This window comes from Dama dama, chromosome 9, assembly GCF_033118175.1.
Source record: "Dama dama isolate Ldn47 chromosome 9, ASM3311817v1, whole genome shotgun sequence".
NCBI lineage: Eukaryota > Metazoa > Chordata > Mammalia > Artiodactyla > Cervidae > Dama > Dama dama.
Window position 1 is genome coordinate 52,191,980 of NC_083689.1, and position 23,016 is coordinate 52,214,995.

General features: G+C 43.7%; 2 protein-coding genes across 6 annotated transcripts in view; both read right to left on the reverse strand.

Annotated features, from left to right (window-relative positions):
- GFRA3 (GDNF family receptor alpha 3) overlaps positions 1-20,631 on the reverse strand; it is a 45,528-nt gene extending 24,897 nt beyond the window's left edge. The window contains exons 1-8 of one of the 3 annotated variants that reach the window (XM_061151397.1): positions 20,427-20,631; positions 12,324-12,611; positions 8,097-8,189; positions 6,499-6,811; positions 4,375-4,478; positions 4,073-4,207; positions 3,571-3,659; positions 3,120-3,358 (exon numbers count right to left, since the gene is read on the reverse strand). In XM_061151397.1, coding sequence (XP_061007380.1) covers positions 3,269-3,358; positions 3,571-3,659; positions 4,073-4,207; positions 4,375-4,478; positions 6,499-6,811; positions 8,097-8,189; positions 12,324-12,611; positions 20,427-20,502 — 1,188 coding nt within the window. In that variant the 5' untranslated portion in view covers positions 20,503-20,631 and the 3' untranslated portion in view covers positions 3,120-3,268. Of the gene's footprint in view, positions 1-680; positions 3,359-3,570; positions 3,660-4,072; positions 4,208-4,374; positions 4,479-6,498; positions 6,812-8,096; positions 8,190-12,323; positions 12,612-20,426 lie in introns of those variants that run through there. The other 2 variants (XM_061151396.1, XM_061151395.1) reach the window with 2 other exon arrangements.
- An 89-nt stretch (positions 20,632-20,720) lies between these two features.
- CDC25C (cell division cycle 25C) overlaps positions 20,721-23,016 on the reverse strand; it is a 40,777-nt gene continuing 38,481 nt past the window's right edge. Inside the window, exons 16-18 of one of the 3 annotated variants that reach the window (XR_009694168.1) lie at positions 22,934-23,014; positions 21,970-22,047; positions 20,733-20,831 (exon numbers count right to left, since the gene is read on the reverse strand). The gene's annotated coding sequence lies outside the window, so the exon portion shown is untranslated. Of the gene's footprint in view, positions 20,832-21,969; positions 23,015-23,016 lie in introns of all 3 variants that reach the window. The other 2 variants (XR_009694167.1, XR_009694169.1) reach the window with 2 other exon arrangements.

The window sequence follows — 23,016 nt, forward strand, 5'->3', positions numbered from 1 at the left end:
TGATTAAAATCTACCTCAAGTCCCTGCCAAGTGTCTATGCTCTTGGGGTCTTGCTGAGACACACTGCTTCTCTGAGAACTGCTTTTGGCTAAGAGGCCTGGGACCCTGTAATTACTTTAGTTGCATGTGTGTCTGTGTTTCTTTTACCCAGCTGATAGACCTGGGATGGGCCCTTAACCCAGGAAAGCCAATCTAAAACCTGTGCACAGTCAGATTTTTCATGACTTTGGAACTGGGATGGGAGGTCATCTGGTTGAAGATGCTGGCCCTGGAAGGTCATGCAAAGGAAGTAGGTCTGTAGAGAGAATGAAGTAGATGGCCCAAGATGTCTAGGCCTTCAACAGTTGGAGCTGAAGACTGGCTCCTGACTTTTTAGTTTCAGTCTCGTCAAGGCCCCAGCTGAACTTCCTGGAGTTAAGTTGCATGACATTCCCTTTTTACTAAGTAATTCTAATGTTTCTGTTGTGTGCGTGCGTGCTCAGTTGCTAAGTCCTGTCGGACTCTGTGACCCCTTGGACTATAGCCTGCCACGCTCCTCTGTCCATGGGATTTTTCAGGCAAGAATACTGGAGTGGGTTTCCATTTCCTCCTCCAAGGGATCTTCTGTTACTTGCAGCCAAAAGATCCTTGACTGAGACACTGTCTTTGACTCCACACCTGGTCCAAGGTCCCTCAGGGCCTGAGCTACAAACCAAGAGCTCTGGTTTTCATCCTGGAGTTGAACAGCAAATCGCCCAGAAGCAGCCCCACCCAGAATTCAGCCCCCAGTTGGAGTCAGAGCCAGCATCATCACTCACCATGGTTCCAGGGCTGGGAGTGGAATACATAATACCCACAGATCCCCTCCCAGAAATAATAATTTCAGTAACAGCTGCCATTTATTGACTCTTCATCCTGTATCAGGCACTATGTTAAATGTTATAATTATTTCTAGTCTTCAAACAATCTTGATAGTTCTAAATATTTTTACTATTATCTAACAAATATACATGGAGATCAAAATGAACATAAACTCTTCATGCTTATAAGCTTTTACAGAAATAAGAAGCCAAAAACATTGCCAACCAAAACCATTTAAATTGATGTAAATATTAGTTGATGTTGCTAATTTGCTTTTTTTAACTGAAATTAAATTGCTAATGTATTTATTTAAAACAAAAGCAAAAGTGCAATCTTTAAGTACTCGTATTGGCATCCCTACTGGAGATGAGGAAATGGTGGTTCAGAAGGATAAAGAGTATTTCACAAGGTCAAACAGCTGAGTATTACAATCAGCCAGGATAACTGAAAAGTCCCAAGTGCCTAAAGCCAAGGTCCGGTTGCCAAAGTCCTGGGCTGGGCTGCCCCTTCACCAAAATGGTAGCACATGAATAGGCAGGGACAGATCTTGAAAAATACAGCCTGGAACAGAGCAAGCACTTGCTAAGGTTTGCTGAATGAATACAAGATTGAATGGGTGAATTTCAAGATAGCTGTTTAAAAGACAATCTGCTCCACCCTAGTCATGTAGAGACCTGTAATTCAGCATTCTCTGCTTACCACTGCTGCCAGGAGACCTTCCCACCTCATTACCCAGAAACTAGTCTAATGGCATTAACCACCCTGGCCAGCCAGGATACCATTAAAAGCTTCAGTCCAGCCACTGTGCACCCCCACCCCGGGTCTTGGCTCTGGGCCCTAGGCAGGGAGAGTGGTCTGGTTGTTTACCAGGAATTTGGACCTTCTTCAGAGAAAAGTACAGATGACCTATTAGTCTAATTCAAGCACTTAGCAAGGAATGACTGTACCATTCAACTCCCCAGCCCCATGATAAGAGAGCCAAAGCAAATGGAGAGGCCCTGACGGTTCAGAGATCTTCCTGGGAGGGGAAAGAGGACAGTCCACCAGGTACCCCACTGAAGTGTACAGAATGGCAGGTTGGCTAGGCATTTCCTGGGGCAGGAGTATGTGGATACAAGAATGTTTAGAGAGTGGCTTCCCTATGCCACCCATTGTTCTGGCAGCTCTTCTGCACATCCTACGGCCAGTCACCTCCTCGCTGCCTTAAAACTTGGCTCAGAGAAAAATGTGAAGACAAACAAATATCCATCAATACAGAACTGGTTAAATAAACTATGTATGTAGGAATATGCATTCATACAAGTCCATGTCATGCAGCTGATGAAAAGGATGATGTATTTCAAGCTCTTCTCATGGATGTTGAAAGGGGTCTGTGACTTAACACTTTGACAGGCAGTACCTGATCTTACTTACAAAATATTATACATATCTACAGGTTCTCATGTGCACAGATGTACAGGGAGTAACAGATCCTAGGCAGCAGCTGGGACTAGTACCTCGTACAGCCTCACGTAAGTTACTTTTCTTCCAACTCCATGCCAAGTGCACAAGGAGGCTGAGAAACTTGCCTGGGGTCACACAGAACCTGGTGGCAGGGTCACTGTGTCTCTTAGATAACCTGGCCTGTGCTCTTGTGTCTGTAAACGCCGCTCATTCTATATAAATTCACAATGTGAGACAATGGGAAAACAGAGAAGTTTTAAGTCAAAATGTTTAATCATAATCCAAGAGGCTAAGGGGACTCTAGGACAGTAGCAGGAAGAAAGCAAGGCCCAAATGCTCCAGCTCCTGAAGCTCAAGTGTTGTGTAGGATCCTGGGGCAGGGCTGGCAGTAGGTTCCCATCCCCCACTCAGAGGAGAAAACTAGGGATAGACAGGAGTCTTCCTCCAGCTTTCCTCACCATGAGGAATGTCTTTCCAGGTCACTTCAGAACACCCAACTCTGCCTACCTGGAGAATGCAGCAGAGTGTGACTGATTTGTTAAGAGCCTGAGTGATCCTGGGTGGGCAGGAGAAAGAAATAAGGAGAGAGCCTGGGAGAGCTGGATACCACCATGTGATACGCTGAAGTCCTAAGAAGGGGCAGCCCAACAAGAAGTGAAGGGAGTGACCCTGGCAGTCCAGTGGTTAGGACTCTGAGTACTCACTGGGAGGGTCTAGGTTCAATCCCTGGTCGGGGAACTAAAATCCCACAAGCCGTGTGGTACAGCCAAACAACAACAACAACAAAACAAAAAAAGGAAGTGAAGGGCATGAGAACGAGGCTAGTCAGCTTCTACCATGACCTCATCTGGAGTTGACTGGACACAGGTCAGGGTTGCCACGTGGTAGACTGAACCTCCTTCCCGATGCTGTCCCTTCCTCACCCATTGCAGGCAGCAGGTCAGCTGGTGTGGCAGAGGGGAAGAAGGCCCCTGAGGAAGTCCAGCTACCAGAGGCTCGAGAGCAGAATCAAGGTAAGAGTACAGGAGAAAAGAGTGGGCACCCAAGGCTGTGGCCTCAGAGCAAGGTTTTTGTTCTGCGGAAAAAATGAAATGGAGTCAGCTCCACCCTTTGCACCACCTCAGCTTCCATTAAGGCCTATTCCCCTCCCCTGAGGTGTCCATTAGAAATCTACAGTCCTCATGACCACAAGGAACTCACGCCACCCCCAATCTCTTGTCTCCCTTGTCAGGGTTTCCCCTGATGGTCCAGAAAAGGCAGGAGGGGGTGTAACAGAGGAGCCCCTACCTGGCGTTCCATCACCGAAAAGGTAGAGGCTGCCCAGTCCCGGGAGAAGAGTTGGCTGTGAAAACGCATCTTAGCTGAAATGGCCTCCACTGAGGAGAGAAGGAAGACTGAGAGCAGGCAGATGTTGGAGATTTCTTAGGCTCCAAGAGAAGGAAAGGAAATGTCTCAGGGACCCTGGCATATAGGAGGGTGGGTGTGTGGCAGGTGGGAGTGGGATATTATCTCATTCTGTTTGCTATTCCTTGAGCTGAAGAGTGTTCCTGTGGCTCAGACAGGTGAAGAGGCAGCTTGGCAGGGGCAGGGAGGTGGTCATTTAGGGAATGGGAGAAGGCAGAAAGGCCCAGGCTGGGGAGATGTAAGCCTATGTTGAGGGCTGAGAAGGGGGCGGCTCCATCTGCAGGAGATGGATGGAACCAGTGTGGATCACAAAGCTGACCCCTTCCCTCTCCCAGGGTTGAGCTGAACCAGCCACAGGGACTGGGAGCAGGTGGTGAGCACTCACTGAGGCAGGGGTTGTGGGAGAAGGACTCTTCCAGCCGCTCACACTCCTCTTGCATATTGCCACTGCCTCGGCAGGTGCAGCTTAAGGCAACACTGGCATTGATATTGCTGACAAAATTGGGAGTCAGAGCAGTCCCTGTGGGGTGAAGAGAAGATTATCGGTGACTAAGCCAACCTCGCCTTCAGCTCCCATCCGTCTCCCACCTGTCTCAGGACCACTCCATCTGGGTTCAGTCTTGAGAACATTTTCACCCGCCAGGCTGGCCAACCGGTTGGCTCCCTACCCATGTCCCCCAGCCTCACCAATCAGCCCCATGTATGCTCGCAGACATCTGGACTGCTCTGTTGCACAGGTCCCTAGGATGTCCATTGGATGGCAGTGCGTCTGAAAATCTGCCAGACGCGATCTGGAAAAAAGGAAATTTTAAGAGTCCCTGTTGACAGTCTGGCCTGTAGCCATCACCTTGCTGCCCCTTTAAGCTGACATGCCTCTCTTCATGCCAAATCCTTCTCTGCCTTTCAGAGCCTGAGCCATGGCCGCCTCCTGAGTAAGGCCTGCTCCTGTCACAGTCAAATGTACCATCACCCCAGTCTCCACAGCATACCACTTTTGACTTGGGCTCCAAAATCCCTAATTATGAGACCTCAGGCAGTTTCTTTAACCTCAGTTTCCTTGACAGTAAATAGAGATGAAAATAGCACTACCTTGTGGATTTTTGTGAGGATGAAGTAAAAGTATTAAATGTACAGCATTTAATAGGGCGTGGTATACAGTGAGTATTCAGTAAATGTTAGATATTATTTTAACACTCATCCTACAATAGGTAAAGCTGATTATCTTTAGGCAATGGAATTATGAGTATATTTTTCTGTATATATTTGTGCAGTTTTCCTTACATTTTGCCTTGTGTTAGATCAGTGGTTTACTTCTCTGTCAACCCCATTCAACTGCAAACTCCTTGAAGGGAGGGACAATATCTTGCTATGTGATTGTGAGAGTAATAGTAACAGCTACCAGCATAACAACAGACAGCATAGCAGAGCCTTTAGGAGCCTCTAGGCCAGACTTCTTTCATTCTAAACTTCATTAACAAACCTGATTTACTATCTAGGGGTGAATTTGAGTAAGCTATTTATCCTTTCTCTGCTGTGGTTTCTTCATTTGTAAACTGAGGATGATAAAAAATAATAATAATAACAACAATCTTACAGAGTTCTTGTGAATTTTAGAAGAGTTAATAGATGTTAAGTACTTAAAACAGTACTTAGCCCATAGTAATTACTAAGTGTTAATATTATGCTAACTAAGAGCTTTTACTATGTAATATCTTACAGAAGAGGAAGTGGGACTCAAGAGAGGTGATTTGCCCAAGGTTACAGAGAACTAAGTGGTAGAACCAAGCTGCAACACAAAGTTGGTGTGACTCTCACTGTCAACAAATATGACTTGAAAGGATGATAACTTCAATCTGATGAACATTTGCGTGAGAAGGTCAAGGTAGGCCATATTAAAATTTTGCTTAAATTTTGATCAGACACCTTACAATTCTTCATGTTCTTTGATTTGGTAATGACATTTGTAGCAACACAACCTAAGCAATAATTAGATTTGTGCACAAAGATTAATGAATAACAGTAATATTTATTGCAGCATTATTTATAGCAGTAAAGAAAACAACCTAAATATTTATAAATAGAGGAATTATTAAATAAAATATGGGGCATCTATAAAGTGAAATACAATGTACACAGTCAAAAAGTAAGTTGTTAAAGGACAGTAAATTACAAAATAAGCACCATCATTTACTGCGTGCTTACTTAACTGCACCAGTAAGCTAACTCTCTACACAAATTATGTAATTTAACTGTCACCAGAATCCCCAGAGGTCTGCATTATTATCCCAGTTTTTACAGAGGAGTAAGTGGAACCTTGGGTTAAGTGACAGAGTTTTAGGTTAAGTGATAGATGCAAGGTCACACAGATAAGGATTTAAATTCACATATGTGTGACTTCAGAGCTTGTCTTCATCTCTATTCCATACTGCTTCCATCGGAAAATACTCGCCAGATATGTACCATAAGTGGAAGAAAAGCAAGATAAATAGACCCTCAAAATGTCTGATTTTGTTTATCTGTAGAGAAAAAAGACTGGAAGGAAATGCTCTCCAAAGTATGTTAGATTAACTCCAGGTGACGGGTTTGGGGTGATATTTTAAGACATTTTTATATTTTCTAAGGTTTTTACACCGTACACACACACACTCACATTTCCCCCTAGAAAAGAGTTTCAGAAGGTATCCAGAATAGCTACGTGGTGAAGTCAGTCCAGGATCCCTGGGCTAGGTTATATTCAACCCTGCCCAGGAAGAAGCCCAGAAGGAGTGGCACCCACCCCGTTCACCAGCACCCAGCACATAGCAGCCGCACCTGCACAGCGGGTCGGACACGCAGACGTGCCGAAGCTCCAGGCAGTTGGGGGCCTCCGAAGGCAGCGCGCAGCTGGGGGCGATGGTGTTGCGCCGCCGCTGCCCGCAGCCCTGGTCGGTGGGCGCGCACGGGCACAGCAGCAGGCCCTGAGAGTGAGGCTCTGAGGCCTTCTCAAAGAAGGCGCGCAGCTGCCTTTGGCAAGTGTGGCGCTGGCAGCGGGACCCGGAGCACGCCTCCCCGTACGCCTTGCGCAGCCGGTCACACTTGTCATTAAGAGTGCACAGCATGGCGAACTTGAGGCAGAGGTCCGAGTCTGGGGGGAGAGGGGAAGCAAGTCAGCAGTCCTCTTCACAGACCTGCAGCCCAGCCTCTGATGTATCAAGGGCAGAAGTGGAAGGGCACTACCGTCAGGGAGGACTGCCCTGAAAAAGGCCTTGCGCTAGCCTCAAACAATATTGGTATTCATGAGCTTCCCCCATCCTGCTCCTCTGCTTGCCTAGGTTTTTGTTTGTTTGTTTTTAACCCATATACATCTAACCAAATCCTTTTTACAATTCTATGCAATGAGTGAGATCCCATGGTGGAAACTGTAACCAAGAGGCCCTACAACATTGTAAAGTACTTTCTGGGAAATTCCCTGGAAGTCCAGCAGTTAGGACGCCAGTCTTTCACTTTTGAGGGGTTCCTTCCTTGGTGGGGGAACTAGGATCCCACAGTCCTCCTGGTGTGGAAAAGTATACTTTCTGAACTGTCCACAACAGATGCAACCTAATTCTACTTAGGATTTTGGTTCTGTATCTGTATTCTGTCCATCTTTCTTTGATTGATGCATGCATTAAAAAACCCATACTCTGAGTCTTGGGAAATCATGGTGATATTTCTATTAACAGAATATTTCAGCAGTCAGAACAATGGAGTAACTGGAATAGGTTATTCCCAGATTCCTTGTAACCTAGAGTTTCTAATATATAAATTTCTATACTTTTCTCTCAAAATTCTAACATGTAGAACTGACTGTACAACAAATCTCACATCTCTTTCAAAAAGAAAGTGCATGTGTGTCTTCCTCTCCAATTAACACAACAGCCTCACTTTCTTGAAAAAATGCATCATAGTCCTTGCCAGACAGATGGCTCCCCACCCTGAATCACTCCTGAGGAGTCACACTCTCTCTCACTATTCCCTGCCCAACACCTCGCCCATCCCATTAGAATGGTTGAAAACAAGCAATTTCCTAGTCTTCAGGGACCACAAGCTACTTTCCTGGCTGCCTCGAATTAGGGTAAATACTCCATTTCAGCACATTTTTTCCCTGGAACTGCTGCCACTCCCTTCTAACCCTTTGTTGAGATCCACCCTTTGGAAGCTGGAAGCTCTAACAGGCTCTCTTCGATTATCTCCTTAATAACTATTGCTTTTTGTTGACTTGTGCGACTAGATCATGCCCCATAGCTTAGACTCTCACCATGACAGGGCTTCTTTAGTCACCTGGCAGTCTAGAACTCTCCCCTCTTATTCCCCAGCTGTGTTCCCCACCAGCCACCCTTCCCGCAGGGCCCAGGCCCTCCCATACCCCAGCCCTGGCTGGCCCTGCATACCTGGTATGAGCATGTTCAGTTTGCTGAGATTCATTTTCCAGGGTTTTCTAGTCACTGTGTCTTCATAGGGAGAGACATCCAGCTCATAGTCACCTAGAGACAAGGTAGGATGCATCAGAATCCTGAGGACTGGGCTGGGGATGAGAGTAGGAGGGGCTGAAGCTCCTGGGGAAAAGGCAAAGGCACAATCTCTACCCAACTAGCTGCATCCTGGGCGAAGGAAAGGAAAAAGAACGGGGCCATAAAGGTTCAAGTTGGGCTTGATGAATAAACTGGGTTTAATGGTAAGAATAATAAAGCTACTGTTTGTTGTGCACACTGTATACTGGGCACTGTGGTATTATATATATAAATATATATTATTATATAAATATAATTATTATTATTATATAAGTAATATAAAATAAATAATATAAATATTATTATATATTTGTATTATATGTAAATTATATATAATTAAATTATATATAAATATAAATATATTATTATTATAATATAAATATATATTATATAAATATTTATATAAATTATTATATATTTATAATATTTATACACATATTATAAATATTTATATTATATTTATATATATAATTATATAATATACTATATTTATATAATTATATATAATATAAATAATATAAAATAAATAATATAAATATTATTATATATTTATATAATATATATAAATTATATATATAATTAAATTATATATAAATATATTATAATATAAATAATATAAAATAAATAATATAAATATTATTATATAAATATATATATATAATATATATATAAATATATAAATATTTATATATATATATATACACAAATTCACTTAGTCTTCATAGAAGTCTTTGGGTAGGTAAAAAGAAACTGAGGATAAAAGAGGTTTAATTCACTTGCTCAGGCTCACATAAGCTAATAAGTGGAGCCGGGATTTGAAATCTGGATTATCTGATTCCAGAGTCTCCACTCCTAACTACTACACATATTGCCCATGGGTATGTAAACAAGTAAAGGGATTCTGTCCTGTTTGCTCTTGCAATTGGAGAAGGGGCCATAGTGAACTCTGTTCCAGGACTGACCACTTGACTATGGAGATTTATCACACATTGAGGTGATGGAAACGTGACCAGGCCCAGAATGAACCTGACCGAGAAAAGCAGAGAAGGGAGAGACAATGATTAAAAAGAAAGCACATCTCTTTCAGATGCCGTCATGGGGCTATGGGTTCCTGATAGAGATGTACAGGATCTTATAAAATCACTGCATACACAACATTGTTAACCACCTGTATCTCAATTAAAAAAAAAAAATCACTGCATAGCTCATACACAAGGTGCTTAATAAATGCTGGTTAAAAACTATTGTTTAAAGACAGAGATGAGCTTGCAGGGACATTCTGTGAGTATGTCTTCAGTAGAGAAGGGATATGGATAGTATCAAGCAAATCAGAAAGGATGATTTGAATGCCTGGGGAGACCTGGGAGCTCCCAAGGGAAAAGAAGGGGAAGACAAGAGGATTTAGGGAGAGGGTTCGGGTGAAGCCCTAGAAGTGAGATGATTAGGATGAGGAGAGGAAGTCAGGGAACAAGGAAAGTGGTATATTGTATTACTGTTTCCAACTGCTTGCTGGAGATGATTATATATCCTTACCTGTTGCCATGTGCCTTCTAGGCCCCCTAGGAGAGTACTGTAGTTTCCCACCCTACTGTAAGGCTTGGCCATGTGACTTGCCTTGGTCTGTGGATTGTGAGCTGCAGAGACTTAATCACCTCTAAGAAGAATTTTTAAGAACTATCACGTGGTCCTGCTGTGGTTCTTTCCCACCTACCATCCTGGATCCTCAAATGAAGAAGACAGGTGGAGCTAAAACAAAGCCAACTCATGGAAGCCCATGGCAGATGTGTATAACATGAACAAAAGTTACATTTTTATTGGTGAAAGCCAAGGATTTTGCAGTTGGTTACATAATTTAGCAAACTCCTATTAAACATTTAATTGGTATCTAGAAGTGGAGTATTGAAGTAACAAAAAAATCTAAAATAAACGGTATTAGCTTTGGGAGTGGGCAGTGGGCAGTGAATAAGCTGTTATTGGGGGCTGGCAGCTCTCATTATGCAGTGGCACAATGTTTGGTAAAATTGTTGCCTGCAATAACCTGGAAGGGAGATGAGGTACCGAGTGAGCTTGTGCTTTAAGAGGAAGAAGCTAAGAAAAGGAAGATTACTAGTATGTCGTGAATGCTCATGGCTATATTTGGCAAGGTACCAGAAGAAAGACATAAGCTTAGAGAACTGACCAATATACCAATAAGGAGAAAACAGAGGAGAAAGAATACAGAAATTCTAGGACTTGCAGGATTAAGAAATGCAACTGCTTCTCATATTCTAATGGTAAAAGATAAAACTGAAAAATGCTTTGAGTAATAAGCTCAACTACAACTCAGCCTTGGGGCAAAGACAAATTCAAGTTCATGGCTATCATGCCCTTTGTGGAGATCTCTCATCAATTAAGACAGTATCGAATAAATCCTGCCAGTTGGACAAATATGCTCAGGGTAAAAAGACTGAGATAGTGGCTCAGGCACAGAAGTTTGATAAGGGCAAGGTACCTCTAATTAGGTCTGGAAAGAGATGTATGTCTTGAAAAGGATTATAGGAACAGCTACTGGCACACGAGGTGACAGAAAACAAAAGATATAAAACACAATTATGTATTGACAGAGTTGTACTGCAAAGAGCTACCAGCCTAGATTAAAAGAGACTCTGACTATTTGAGACTTAAGATGCTCCAACATTCCTCAAGTAAGAAGCAAGCAGAGAATGCTCTTCAGTCCCTAAGGAGGTCATAGTCTTCAATGACCTTTTCAGATGTAGCCCAAGAAAATAATGGACAAGAAAGGACCTCCCAGAGGGCTGAGAAACTCCTGGGCTTTTGCTCCCCAATGAGCAAAAGCAGGGCCTTATTAAAGAGCAATTCCTACTCCCAGGGAAGACAGCCCTTGCATCAGTTGTGTGGCAGGACTTCAGAATTGCTATGAATCAATGTCTCCTGTGTGCTTCCTATTATTCCTCTTTCTGAGTTTGTTGTGCTTCTCTGGTCCCTGTTCCCTTACTATATATTGAGTATATATGGGAAGCAGATGACTTTTTAGTTTATAGGTTTCTAGATTAAGAGGAACCACACATTCAGACCTTATACAGAAATTGTCACAAGATAATATCCAAGTCGGGGATCTTGGAATCTGATGTTCTGCTTAAATAGAATACTTAGGCACCTTCCTTAGACAGTGAGTAGATCTATTTTGCTTGTGGAAGGGAGGGAAACGAATGTTTTGACCAAGTGATGTACTACAGTAGATTGCATTACTGTTTCTACTTATTTTTACCCTTCCTGTAAGACTACACATCCTCATTTATTGCCATGTGATTTTTAGTGTCCCCTGGGGGAGGACATCAGGTTTGACCATGTGATCTGCTTGTCAATGGAATGTGAGCAGAAGTATTTCATGTAATGTCCGAGTAGAAACTTTTAAAGGCATCAAATGATTCTGCCAATGCTCATTTCCCTCTGCCATAAGAAAGGAACATCCCAGGTAGAGGCTGAACTGGATCCCAGAATGAAGAGGACATATGACACAGCCAAGACAGAACCTGAGTAAGAACTTAACCTTTGTTTTAGAAGACCCTGTTTCATTATTCCAGCGTAGTCCAGTAAAATTGACTATATAAAAAGGGATTTCTAGAGTCAGAGGAAGCTCCTCTTTGGTCTTCCAGTGCCCTCTGTCTTTTACCATCTCTTGTCTGGTTAATGAGTATCCTGTTAAAGGCTGCACCAGGACACAGCCGCCCAGTCTCTCTGAACCTATGGATTATCTTGTATTTGTATGTTATATTTATGGGTTAAGACCATTTCCCTCCACTTCCTCTCCATATCCATCTGTTCCAGGAGCTCCCCAAGTCGAGCCTCAGTTGGTTCAGAGATCTTCCAAGAGGCAGCCACGTTTCCAGGTAAAAGAAAGGGGGAAGTAGTGGGGAGGCAGGGCAGTATTCTGGGACCCAAAAGGATACAACCAATTGCTCCTTGCATTTCTTACTGATGTCAAATGCAGAGCTTCATTATCATCCCTGACAGAATCTACCATGTGGCCCATATTCAACAGGATTAAAAATCAACTCCCAAAAGCCATCTTCCCAAGCTTAGCCCACTCTAGGAGCGGGGCCTCACCAAGGCTGCGGGCAGGATGAATGGTCCAGTAGATGTCCAGGCAGGTAGCTTGGTTCTTCATGCGCCGATGGCATGTACAGCTCATCAGAGAGCTATTCCTGAGTTGCTGTGCTGCCTCCATGCAGTCCTCAGGGACCAAAGGCTCCTCTGCAGGTGATGAGGTGCTTATACTCGAGGCACAGGAATTCAGGTAGTGGTAGGTAGCATTGCAAGTGGGATTGGCCTGGCACTTCCTCCTGGCCTGGATACAGCTGTTTGTGAGTCGGCCTTCTGTGGGGAGGTGGTGCCCTATGGAGGGAGAGAGGTCAAGAGAGGCTCACATAAGGTCAGAATAGCTGTCTGAGAAAACCAAGTCATAAGGTAGGGTGGGGGCATTCTGGACGAAATCTTTAGCAGGAAAGTCTTGGGGTAGCACAGAGGCCTTTAGCGGGGATCAAGAAGTCCAGTAGGAGGGTCTGCCGTGGTCACAATCTGGACAGAAGAGATCAGGCTCGAGAAAGGGCAGGGGTTTGATAAAGAAAGCTGCTCAGATAAAGAAAGAAAGAAAGAAAGGCTGCTCAGCCTCCTGGGAAGGGAAGGGGAACAACTGTTTGAGGCTGAGCCTGATGACCCTGCCAGGCACTGGGAAGAGGGCCCTGAGCAGAGTTATGCCATGAACAGGGCTAGCATCATAACCAGAGAGTTGAGAATGCATGGGAGTGCTAAACAACAGTTAGCAACAACTCTCAGTCTTCCATTAAAAGTCACTTAAGGGAATTCCCTGGGAGTTCAGTGGTCAGGACTCAGCATTTTCATTGCTGGGGCCCAGGTCCAATCCCTGGTCAGGGAACTAAGATCCTGCAAACCTCACAGCACAGCCAAAAACAAAAAGTCACTTAAGAGTAACATGGTGTAAACAGAATTAAAAACTTAAAAAATATATATAATAAAAACCCTTATACTGGGAACTTTCTGGGATTACTGCACTCCATGGGGTCACTAAGAGTCGGACACAACTGAGCGACTTCACTTTCACTTTTCACTTTCATGCATTGGAGAAGGAAATGGCAACCAACTCCAGTGTTCTTGCCTGGAGAATTCCAGGGACTGGGGAGCCTGGTGGGCTGCCGTCTATGGGGTCACACAGTGTCTGACACGACTGAAGCGACTTAGCAGCAGCAGCAGCAGCAGCTGGGGTTGGGGTAGTTTTTACTGATTCTGTTACTTACTCAAGAATATCATGGTTGGTTACAGGTTAGCCCTGGAGAAAGGCCCTGCACCCTAGGCCTTAGGGTCCCTATCAAGTGGTAACAACACACCATCATCCCCCAGTTTTTCAAGGCAGGACATCTAGGAGTCATTCTGAATTCTTCTCTTTCCTTCACATCCTATGTTCAATCCAGCAAGTCCTGTCAATTCCACTGCATATCTGGAACCTGTCCACTTCTCTCCACATCTCTCACGACTTCCTTAGCTCAAGCCACCATCAATTCCTGTCTGTACTAGTTGAGAGTCCTTATTGGTCTCATGATTCCATCTTGGAAATTCATTCTTCCTTACCATTCAGCCATCTTTTTTGTTTTCCAGCTTTACTGAGATACGATTGACATACAACATTTTTTAAGTTTTAGGTGTACATGTTCATTTGATACATGTATATACTGTAAAATGTTACCACAATTGGTTTATAAATCTTTCACTTCACATAATTACCATTTTTTGTTGTTGCATCCATTTTTTTAAATAAATTGTTTTAGGTTGTGAAACATTTTTATTGAAGTAAAATTCATATCTGGTGATCGTTCTGAGATGTATAGAAATAGCAAATCACTATATTGTTCACCAGGAACATAGCACTGTAGGTCAATTATACTTCAAAAACAAACAAACAATCTCATAGGAAAAGAAATCAAATTTGCAGCTACCAGAGGCAGAGGGTGGAAAGGAAGAACTGGATGAAGGCAGTCAAAAGATGCAAACTATTTAAAAAAAAGAGAGAGAGAGAAAATCATGCAACATAAAATCAATCATCGTAAAGGGCACAAGTAAATCGCATTTAGTATATTCAGTGTTGTACAAGCATCACTTCTAAATCCCATTCATTTTCATCACCCCAACTGGAAGCTCGTACCCATTAAAGTCACTCTCCATTCTCACTTCCCCTAGTAGTCAGCTGTCTCTGCACATTTACCTATCCTAGATGTTTCATGTAAATGGAACCATACAATATGTACTTTTGCATCTAGCTTCTTTCTTCTAACATACTTTTTTTGAAGTTCACCCACATTGTGGTATATATCAGTGTTTCACTCTTTAAGAATAATATTTTATTGTATGGATACCATAATTTGTTTTGTTTATGTAAACATTAGCTGATGGACACTTGGGTAACCCATCCTCAGGTTACTGTGAATGGTGCTATGTAAACATTTATGTACAAGTATTTGCTTGAACACCTGTATTCATTTTCCTTGGGTATTTCTCTAGAAGTGGAATTGCTGGGTCACATGATAATTCTGTTTAACTTTCTGATGAGCCACCAGATTGTTTTCCACAGGAGCTGGTATCATTTTACATTCCTACTAGCAATGCATGAGGGTGGTTCCAATTTCTCTACATACTTATTAACTCATGTTTTCTGTTTTTTGTTCTGTTTTTACAGCCATCCTTGTGGGTGTAAGCTAGTATCTCATTGTGGTTTTCACTTTCATTTCCCTAATAACTAATGATATTGAGCATATTTTCATGTTTTTGTTAGTTATTTGTATATCATGTTTGCTAATAAAGTATAATGTAGAAAAATACATGAATCAAAAAATGTATAGCTTAATGAATTTCTAATTATATATACCTATATAACCAGACCCCCAGATAAAGAATCAGAACATTACTAGCATGCCAGAAGCCATCTGCCAGTCACCATCTTCCTAACAAAGCAAATATAACATCTTGATTTCTAACATTAGTAATTTGTTTTGCCTGTTTTTCAATCACATGTGTGTTTTTGGTGTCTTGGCTTCTTTTGTTCAATATTAAGTTTCTGAAATTCACCCACACTGTTAAGTATAGTTGCAAATAGCTTACTTTCATCGCTGTATAGCATTCCATTGTGTGAATATAACATAATTTTAATGCTGACTGGCATTATATGGGATCATTTCTTAACTATTCTCTTGGCAAAACATCCTGGAATGTGAAGTCAAGTGGGCCTTAGGTAGCATCACTACAAACAAAGCTAGTGGAGGTGATGGAATTCCAGTTGAGCTATTTCACATCCTAAAAGATGATGCTGTGAAAATGCTGCACTCAATATGCCAGCAAATTTGGAAAAGTCAGCAGTGGCCACAGGACCAGAAAAGGTCAGTTTTCATTCCAATCCCAAAGAAAGGTAGTGCCAAAGAATGTTCAAACTACCAGACAGTTGCATTCATCTCACATGTTAGCAAAGTAATGCTCAAAATTCTCCAAGCTAGGCTTCAACAGTATGTGAACTGAGAACTTCAGATGTTCAAGCTGGATTTAGAAAAAACAGAGGAAATAGAGATCAAATGACCAACATCCGTTGGAACACAGAAAAAGCAAAAGAGTTCCAGAAAAACATCTACTTATGCTTTATTGACTATGATAAAGCCTTTGACTGTGTGGATCACAACTGTGGAAAATTCTTTAAGAGATGGGAATACCAAACCACCTTACCTGCCTCCTGAGAAATCTGTATGCAGGTGAAGAAGCAACAGTTAGAACCAGACATGGAACAACAGACTGGTTCCAAATTGGGAAAGGAGTATGTCAAGGCTGCATATTGTCACCCTGCTTATTTAACTTATATGCAGAGTACATCATGCGAAATGCCGGGCTGGATGAAGCACAAGCTGGAATCAAGATTGCTGGGAGAAATATCAATAACCTCAGATATGCAGATAACACCACCCTTATGGCAGAAAGCAACGAACTAAAGAGCCTCTTGATGAAAGTGAAAAAGGAGAACGAAAAAGCTGGCTTAAAACTCAACATTCAAAAAACGAAGATTATGGCATCCGGTCCCATCACTTCATGGCAAATAGATGGGGAAACGATGGAAACAGTGAGAGACTTTATTTTCTTGGGCTCCAAAATCACTGCAGATGGTGATTGCAGCCATGATAATTAAAAGATGCTTGATCCTTGTAAGAAAAGCTATGATCAACCCAGACAGCATACTAAAAAGCAGACATTACATTGCCAACAAACGTCCATCTAGTCAAAGCTATGTTTTTTCCAGTAGTCATGTATGGATGTGGGAGTTGGGCCATAAAGAAAGTTAAATGCCAAAGAATGGATGCTTTTGAACTGTGGTGTTGGAGAAGACTCTTGGGAGTCCCTTGGACTTCAAGCAGATCAAACCAACCAATCATAAAGGAAATCAGTCCTGAATATTCATTGGAAGGACTGATGCTGAAGCTGAAACTCCCAATACCTTGGCCACCTGATGAGAAGAACCGACATTGGAAAAGACCCTGATGCTGAGCAAGATTGAAGGCAGGAGGAGAAGGGGATGACATAGGATGAGCTGGCTGGATGACATCACCAACTGGATGGACATGAGTTTGAGCAAACTCCAGGAGTTGGTGATGGACAGGCAAGTCTCTCATGTAGTCCATGAGGTCACAAAGAGTCAGACACGACAGAGTGATTGAACTGAAGTGAACTTAGAAACTGTATATCAGATCATCTCATTTCTCTGCTTAAATCCTTCCACCAGCTTCCATTGCACTTAGGTTAAGATCTAGTTTATGAACCCTGGTTTACAAAGCCTTGTAGAGATCTGGCCCTGCCCAGCTCTCTAACCTTACCTCCTAGCTCTCTCTTCCTCTCCCACTTCCCTACATCTGCACCGACCTTCTTTCTGGTCGCCATTAAATAAGACAAGCTTGTGCCCACCTAACCTTTCTGTTTGGCATGCTCTTCCACCTGATCTTCACATGACTGGACCCTTCTGGTCATTCAGTGGCATCTCACAAAGGCTATCCCCAACCAACCAAAGTAAAATAGCCCCCCAGCTACTCTAACATACTGTTATTCCAATTCTCTGCATAGTACTTATCACCATTTGATATATTTTTACTTCATTTTTAAATTTTCTTCCCAGCTAGATCTCCATGTCTATCTTATCACTACTCTGTTACCAGTGTTTAGAACAGTGCTTATTCTTTGTAAGCTCCCACTAATATTTAAAAAATAACCAGATAACAGATATTTTATGAGCCACCCCAATAACTTCTCTGAGCACCTTCTCTCTACTTAATAGAGTCCCAAAATTAGGAGGGGCCTCCAAGTTTAGTTAGTCCAACATTCTCTTCCAATCATATAATAATCAATTAGATTACTTATTAAAATGCACATTTCTGAGCCCTAGCTCCAAACTACCAAACGAGAATCTCTGGCGATAATGCCTGGGAATCTGAATTTTAGCAAATTCACTAGACAGAATGATGCCCCTTAAAGTTTGACAATTGATGCCATATCCAACGTGTAAAAAAGGGCAGGGTGAGCAGTACTGATTTTTCCTTTTGCTTCAGGTTCTAATATGCCTTGACATGGCATTGTTACTTTTGCTTTAAAATTTTGGTATTTTGTTCATTGTGGATTTTTTGGCATTTATTTTTATTTTTTGACATGTACACACTGCTATATTTATTTAGTCATTATTTATTTACTTATTTTTGGCTGTGCTAGGTCTTCGTTTTTGCATGCGGGCTGTCTCTAGTTGCAGAGATGGGGGTTACTCTCTTGTTGCAGTGTGTTGGCTTCTCACTGTGGTGGCTTCTCTTGTTGCAGAGCACAGGCTCTAGGTGCACAGGCTTCAGTAGTTGCAGCATGCAGGTGCAGTAGTTGCGACTTGTTGGTGCTAGGGCATGTGGCTTCAGTAGTTGTGGCACAGGGGCTTATTAGTTGTGGCTTGAGGGTCCTAGAGTGTGTAGGCTTCAGTAGTTGTAGCTCACAGGTTTAGTTGCTCTGTGGCATGTGGAATCTTCCCAAAGGATCAAACCCGTGTCACATGCAGTGGCACGCAGATTCTTATCCACTGCACCACCAGGGAAGTCCTTAATTTTGACTTAAAAAATTTTTATTTATTTATTTGGCTGTACTGGATCTTAGTTGCAGCTCATGGAATCTTCCAATGTTTGCTGCAGCATGCACGATTATAGCTGCAGCATGTGGGATCTAGTTCCCTAACCAGGGATCAAACTCAGTCTCCCTCCATTTGTAGCATGGAGTCTCAGCCACTGGACCACCATGGAAGTCCATAATTTTGATCTTTAAAAGGGGGATTGGACTAAACCAGAATTTCTCAATGCAGGGGATAAGAAAGAGAGAGGATGGGACCCTTTTAGGGACATATCAGAATTTCCAAAGAGAACCTGTGGTTCAAAATGGCATGCTTGACAGGAATTCCCTATAGTTCAGTGGTTAGAACTTTGTGCCCTCACTGCTGATGGCCCTGGTTCAATCCCTAGTCAAAGAACTAGGATCTTGCAGGGCCAAAACATGAACTAGGATCATGGCATGGCCGAAACAACAATGATAACAAACAAAATCAAAAAAGCATACATAACAATTTTATATGTGAAAGATGAACAAAAGGACTTTTGAAATTTCAAAATTTATTTAAGGAAGACATAAGATTTTTATCTTTATCAAAAAAGGGACATGGATTTAAACAGTTTGAGATGTGCTGCAAGTTTAAGATGTTACTTCTAGTAGGTACCCAGAAAGTGCTTGCTGAAAGAAATGTAGCAGGTTCAAGTCTTGTTGCTTCAACTGGACTAAATATTGAGTCATAACAATTTTCAAAAATAAACCTAATTTCTTAGCTGATACAGTTCACCAAGTCTGAGCAGTGGTAGATCTGAGGGCATTGCAGCTCCACAAAAGAAGGTGGGGGTCATGTTAAATTTCATCACTAACACAGGGTAACTTGTTCCACTAAATTGGTCATGATGAAGATGTTAAAAATTTACCCGAATCCTGACATACAGCCATACTGTGAGGGTAGTAAAATTTCCTGGGCAGCTCAATCAGATCAGTGATGTCTTGCTGCTCTGATTTACTGACAAAGTCAGTCTGAACAGGTCAGTACTTTCCCTCCTTCCTTCCACATCTGTCTCTCAGCCAAGATTGTACTTCTGCAGTCCTACTTTGTGGAGGAGGTCATGTGTAGATAAGTACCTGGTCTCTGCCTCAAGTGTCCCTCCAGCCAGGTTCTGGACAGGAGCCCCACAGTGAGATTCCATGCACCCATCCCTCTCCCAGAGGCCACATGCATGCTCCTTAGAGGAATGGCATAGTTCTAAAACCAGGCTTTGCATCATGTACTCCATAAAACACTTATTGTGGATCTATAACAGGGCAAGGCACTGTGCTGGGCAGCCTATACAGAAAGCCCATCTTACCCAATAGTGAGTTTTCTGCTCCAATTAAAATAATAATAAAGTACATCCTGAAGAGGGGGTTTGTTGGTGGTGAGCAATATTCTCAACCACTCAGTAATGGTGTTGGCGAATTCTGGGCAGCAGTTTTCAACCCTAATTTGTGACAAGTCAATTTTTGTGTGTGTATGTGAAAGTGCAGAGTCCTAACCACTGGACCACCAGGGAGTTCCCAGTGACAAGTTAGTTCTAACAAAAACTTCAATATTGTCATCTGTACCTAGTGGCCACTTTCCCAGTCTTTACACGGGGTGGAGGTGGTAAAGCCCATGTGGAGCAAAAGGCGTTCTGCTTCTGATTCTCCCTGCCTCCTAGAGATGCTGTCTTGGTAGTGGCCTGGCTGCGGGTTGTTCTATGACTATATAGGAGCACCTCAAAAGAAGGAAGAGGGGGAACCGACAGCGAGGAGATGCCTGGGTGCCCTGGCCACGGTTGACACTCAATCTACAAGTTCAGACACTTGGACTAGGCGTAGAACCCAGCCCCTTCCTGACACCCTAGGCCTCCTCCAGGCTTGGACAGACGGACGCCCGGCACCAGGGCGCAGTGTGGGGTCTGAGACCTCTCCGGGCTCTGGTGCCGGCACCCCACTTACACGGTAGCCACCAGCCCCATCCCCTTGCTCCCCAGCCTGGGCGGCTCCAACGACACTCACCAGCTCGGAGCAGCAGCAGCGGCAGCAGGAGCAGGAGCACAGGCGGCAAAGGTCGCGGGTTCCGCGGGCGCGCCATGGTGGGGTGCGCGCGCGCTGGCTGTCGACGTCGCGTGCTTTGCCTGCACCCGACTCGGCGTTACCCTCGCTCCTAGCACAGGAGCTCTGTGAGCCGGGCTCCTCCACCGGCACCTCCCACCGCTTCTCCCGCCCCTCCTCGCAGGGAGCGCCGCGGCGCGACACTCTCCCACCAGGGTCCCGGGCGCCGCCCTCCAACTCCAAAGCCGACGGACGCATCACGCAGCCTCTCCTGCTAGACCCGGAGGGCGGCGGGGGTGGGGGCGATCCAGGGCACGCGCCCCGGAGCAGCCGAGTCACTGTGGGAGCTGCCACTGGAAACTCGTCGTCCTGGGGGTCCAAATATTTGTTTTTTTAAAAAGTAGCCTATCTCACTTTCCGGAATCCGCTCTACCACCAAGAAACAACCACCCCAAATAAGATCTTGTAACAAATGCATGAGGGCACTTGCATTTCAAGGGTTTTTTTTTTTCCCCTCTTAGAATTTGCACATCTCTGATATCATTTCCCCGCATCAGTATCTTCAGGGGTGAGATTCCGTTGTATTATTAACCCCAAGATTCTGCAGACAGGTGAGATGACCTTGCTGGGGACAGACTTTGGGCAAGATCCCAGGACCTTTGCCAGACTACACTCCTCCAAAATTCAGCCCCTTCAGTGTCATGAGGAAGGATGGAGGGATCAAACCTCCCTCAGACTAAACTGCAGAGATTTCCCTAGACGAAAGATCACTGAGAAAGGTGGTTGGAGAGACCATTTAGGAGCCTCCTCATTTTCAGAGGAGGGTTAGGAGAGCAAGCCATTCTACCAAGAGCAAATACCTAGGAGAAATCCAGGACTTCTACCCATAAAGATAAGGGTTATTTATTAGATAAATTTACTGGGCTGGTTCCCACCTGCTCCCTGGATAAAGACAGAGGCAGAATGCCTTGGAAGAACGACAACTAAACAGTAGTTAGGGAAGATGGTAATGAAAGGTATTGAAGGGTGTCCTCCCCTGATCTTCCAGCCAAGCCCTCTTCTACTTCCATAGCCTACCTGGCAGAGGGCCAGGAGGGAGGGTACTGAGAAGTGCAATATAGACCTCTGAGATTTATTGGCTGCTGCTTCTGAATACGGCCATCCTGCTGTGGCCTCTGGGGGGCATTTGCCAATGTAATCAGCTCAGAAAGAGAGTCATTCCAGCCGGGGTGTAAATCACCCTTCACAAAGCTAGGAGAGAGACATGTGGTGCTAGATAAGGAAAGAGACTTATGTGGCCTCCTGTGCCCTTTCCTCCCTTCTCCTGCCCAAGGGGAGATGATTCCTGGGCTGTAATGCACTTTAAATGGAGTTTGTGCTTCATTTTAATCTATATCTGCCCTGCCAGTCTTACAGGAGAGCTGTGAAAGTGAACATCTGTCTACTCAGCTTTTATACAGGGCCTATTCCCCCCAACCCCCACCAGTCCCACCCTACCTCTTTGTACCTTTCCCAAGTCCTTCCCTCCAGTAAGATTAGGAAACTTGTGGCTGGGGAGCTGATAGCGCCCACTCTCCGCTTCACTCTGGCAAGAGTTCCAAAATGGGATTTACAAGGCAAAATATAACAACATCAGGTGATTAGGATGCTAGGAAAGGGTGCTATGAATCAACAAAGATGTAGGAGGTGATCAAGGGGTATCACCTCTGCTCTCTCCTTCAGCAACCAAGGCAAATCAGTTTGGGATAGGAGGGTAGGCTTAGAAAAGGCATTTGCTCAGGGTGCCTACTCAGTGGGTCTACTCCATGCTCTCCCCACAAAGGAACCAGTAAAGCAAAAGGAACAAGGTCAACTTGATGGGCTGAAAGCAATATCCAAAGCCACCCATAAAAGACCAGCCTCTGTTTGAGAGTAAATGAGATGCTTGGAGCATAATTCTGTCTGGGCACTGTGGTAAAGAGCTTGACATTATCGGGCCTTTAATGAGGATTGGTAACCAAGGTTAGTGGAGGGTTGAGGAAGCCTCTGCAAATAAATATGACTCCAAGACTAATATTTACAGCTCCTCCAGCACACTCTCTCCCCACCAACCATGTCCTTTGTGGCTGCCAACACCTGCTAGATAAGCAGCATTGCTGTTGGGAACCTTGTGGATAATGACAAATGAGCCAATCCTTTCCACAAAGATGTTACTCAACCATCATTCAATTCAATAATGTCTTTTGAGGCTGATTATGAGCCCAGCTTTGTGCCAGGTGCAAAAATGATTAAAACACGAACTGCTGTGGGAGGGCTTTGCAAGCCACTGATTGGGGCTCAAAGGTCCAGAGACTCTGTATCTTACTCCACTTTCATTTGTAACCCTGGTTTCCTGCCTTCTATCAAGCCCTCTCTCACTGTTGGGCCTTAGCTAACCCAGGGTGTTAGCAGTTCAGTGAAAAACAGTTAAGAGAACAAGTTTTACAGACTACCTGGTTTCAATTGACATTATCAACACATGCTGGGTGACCTCGGGCATGTCACTTAATTTTTCTGTGCTTCAGTTTCTTCATCT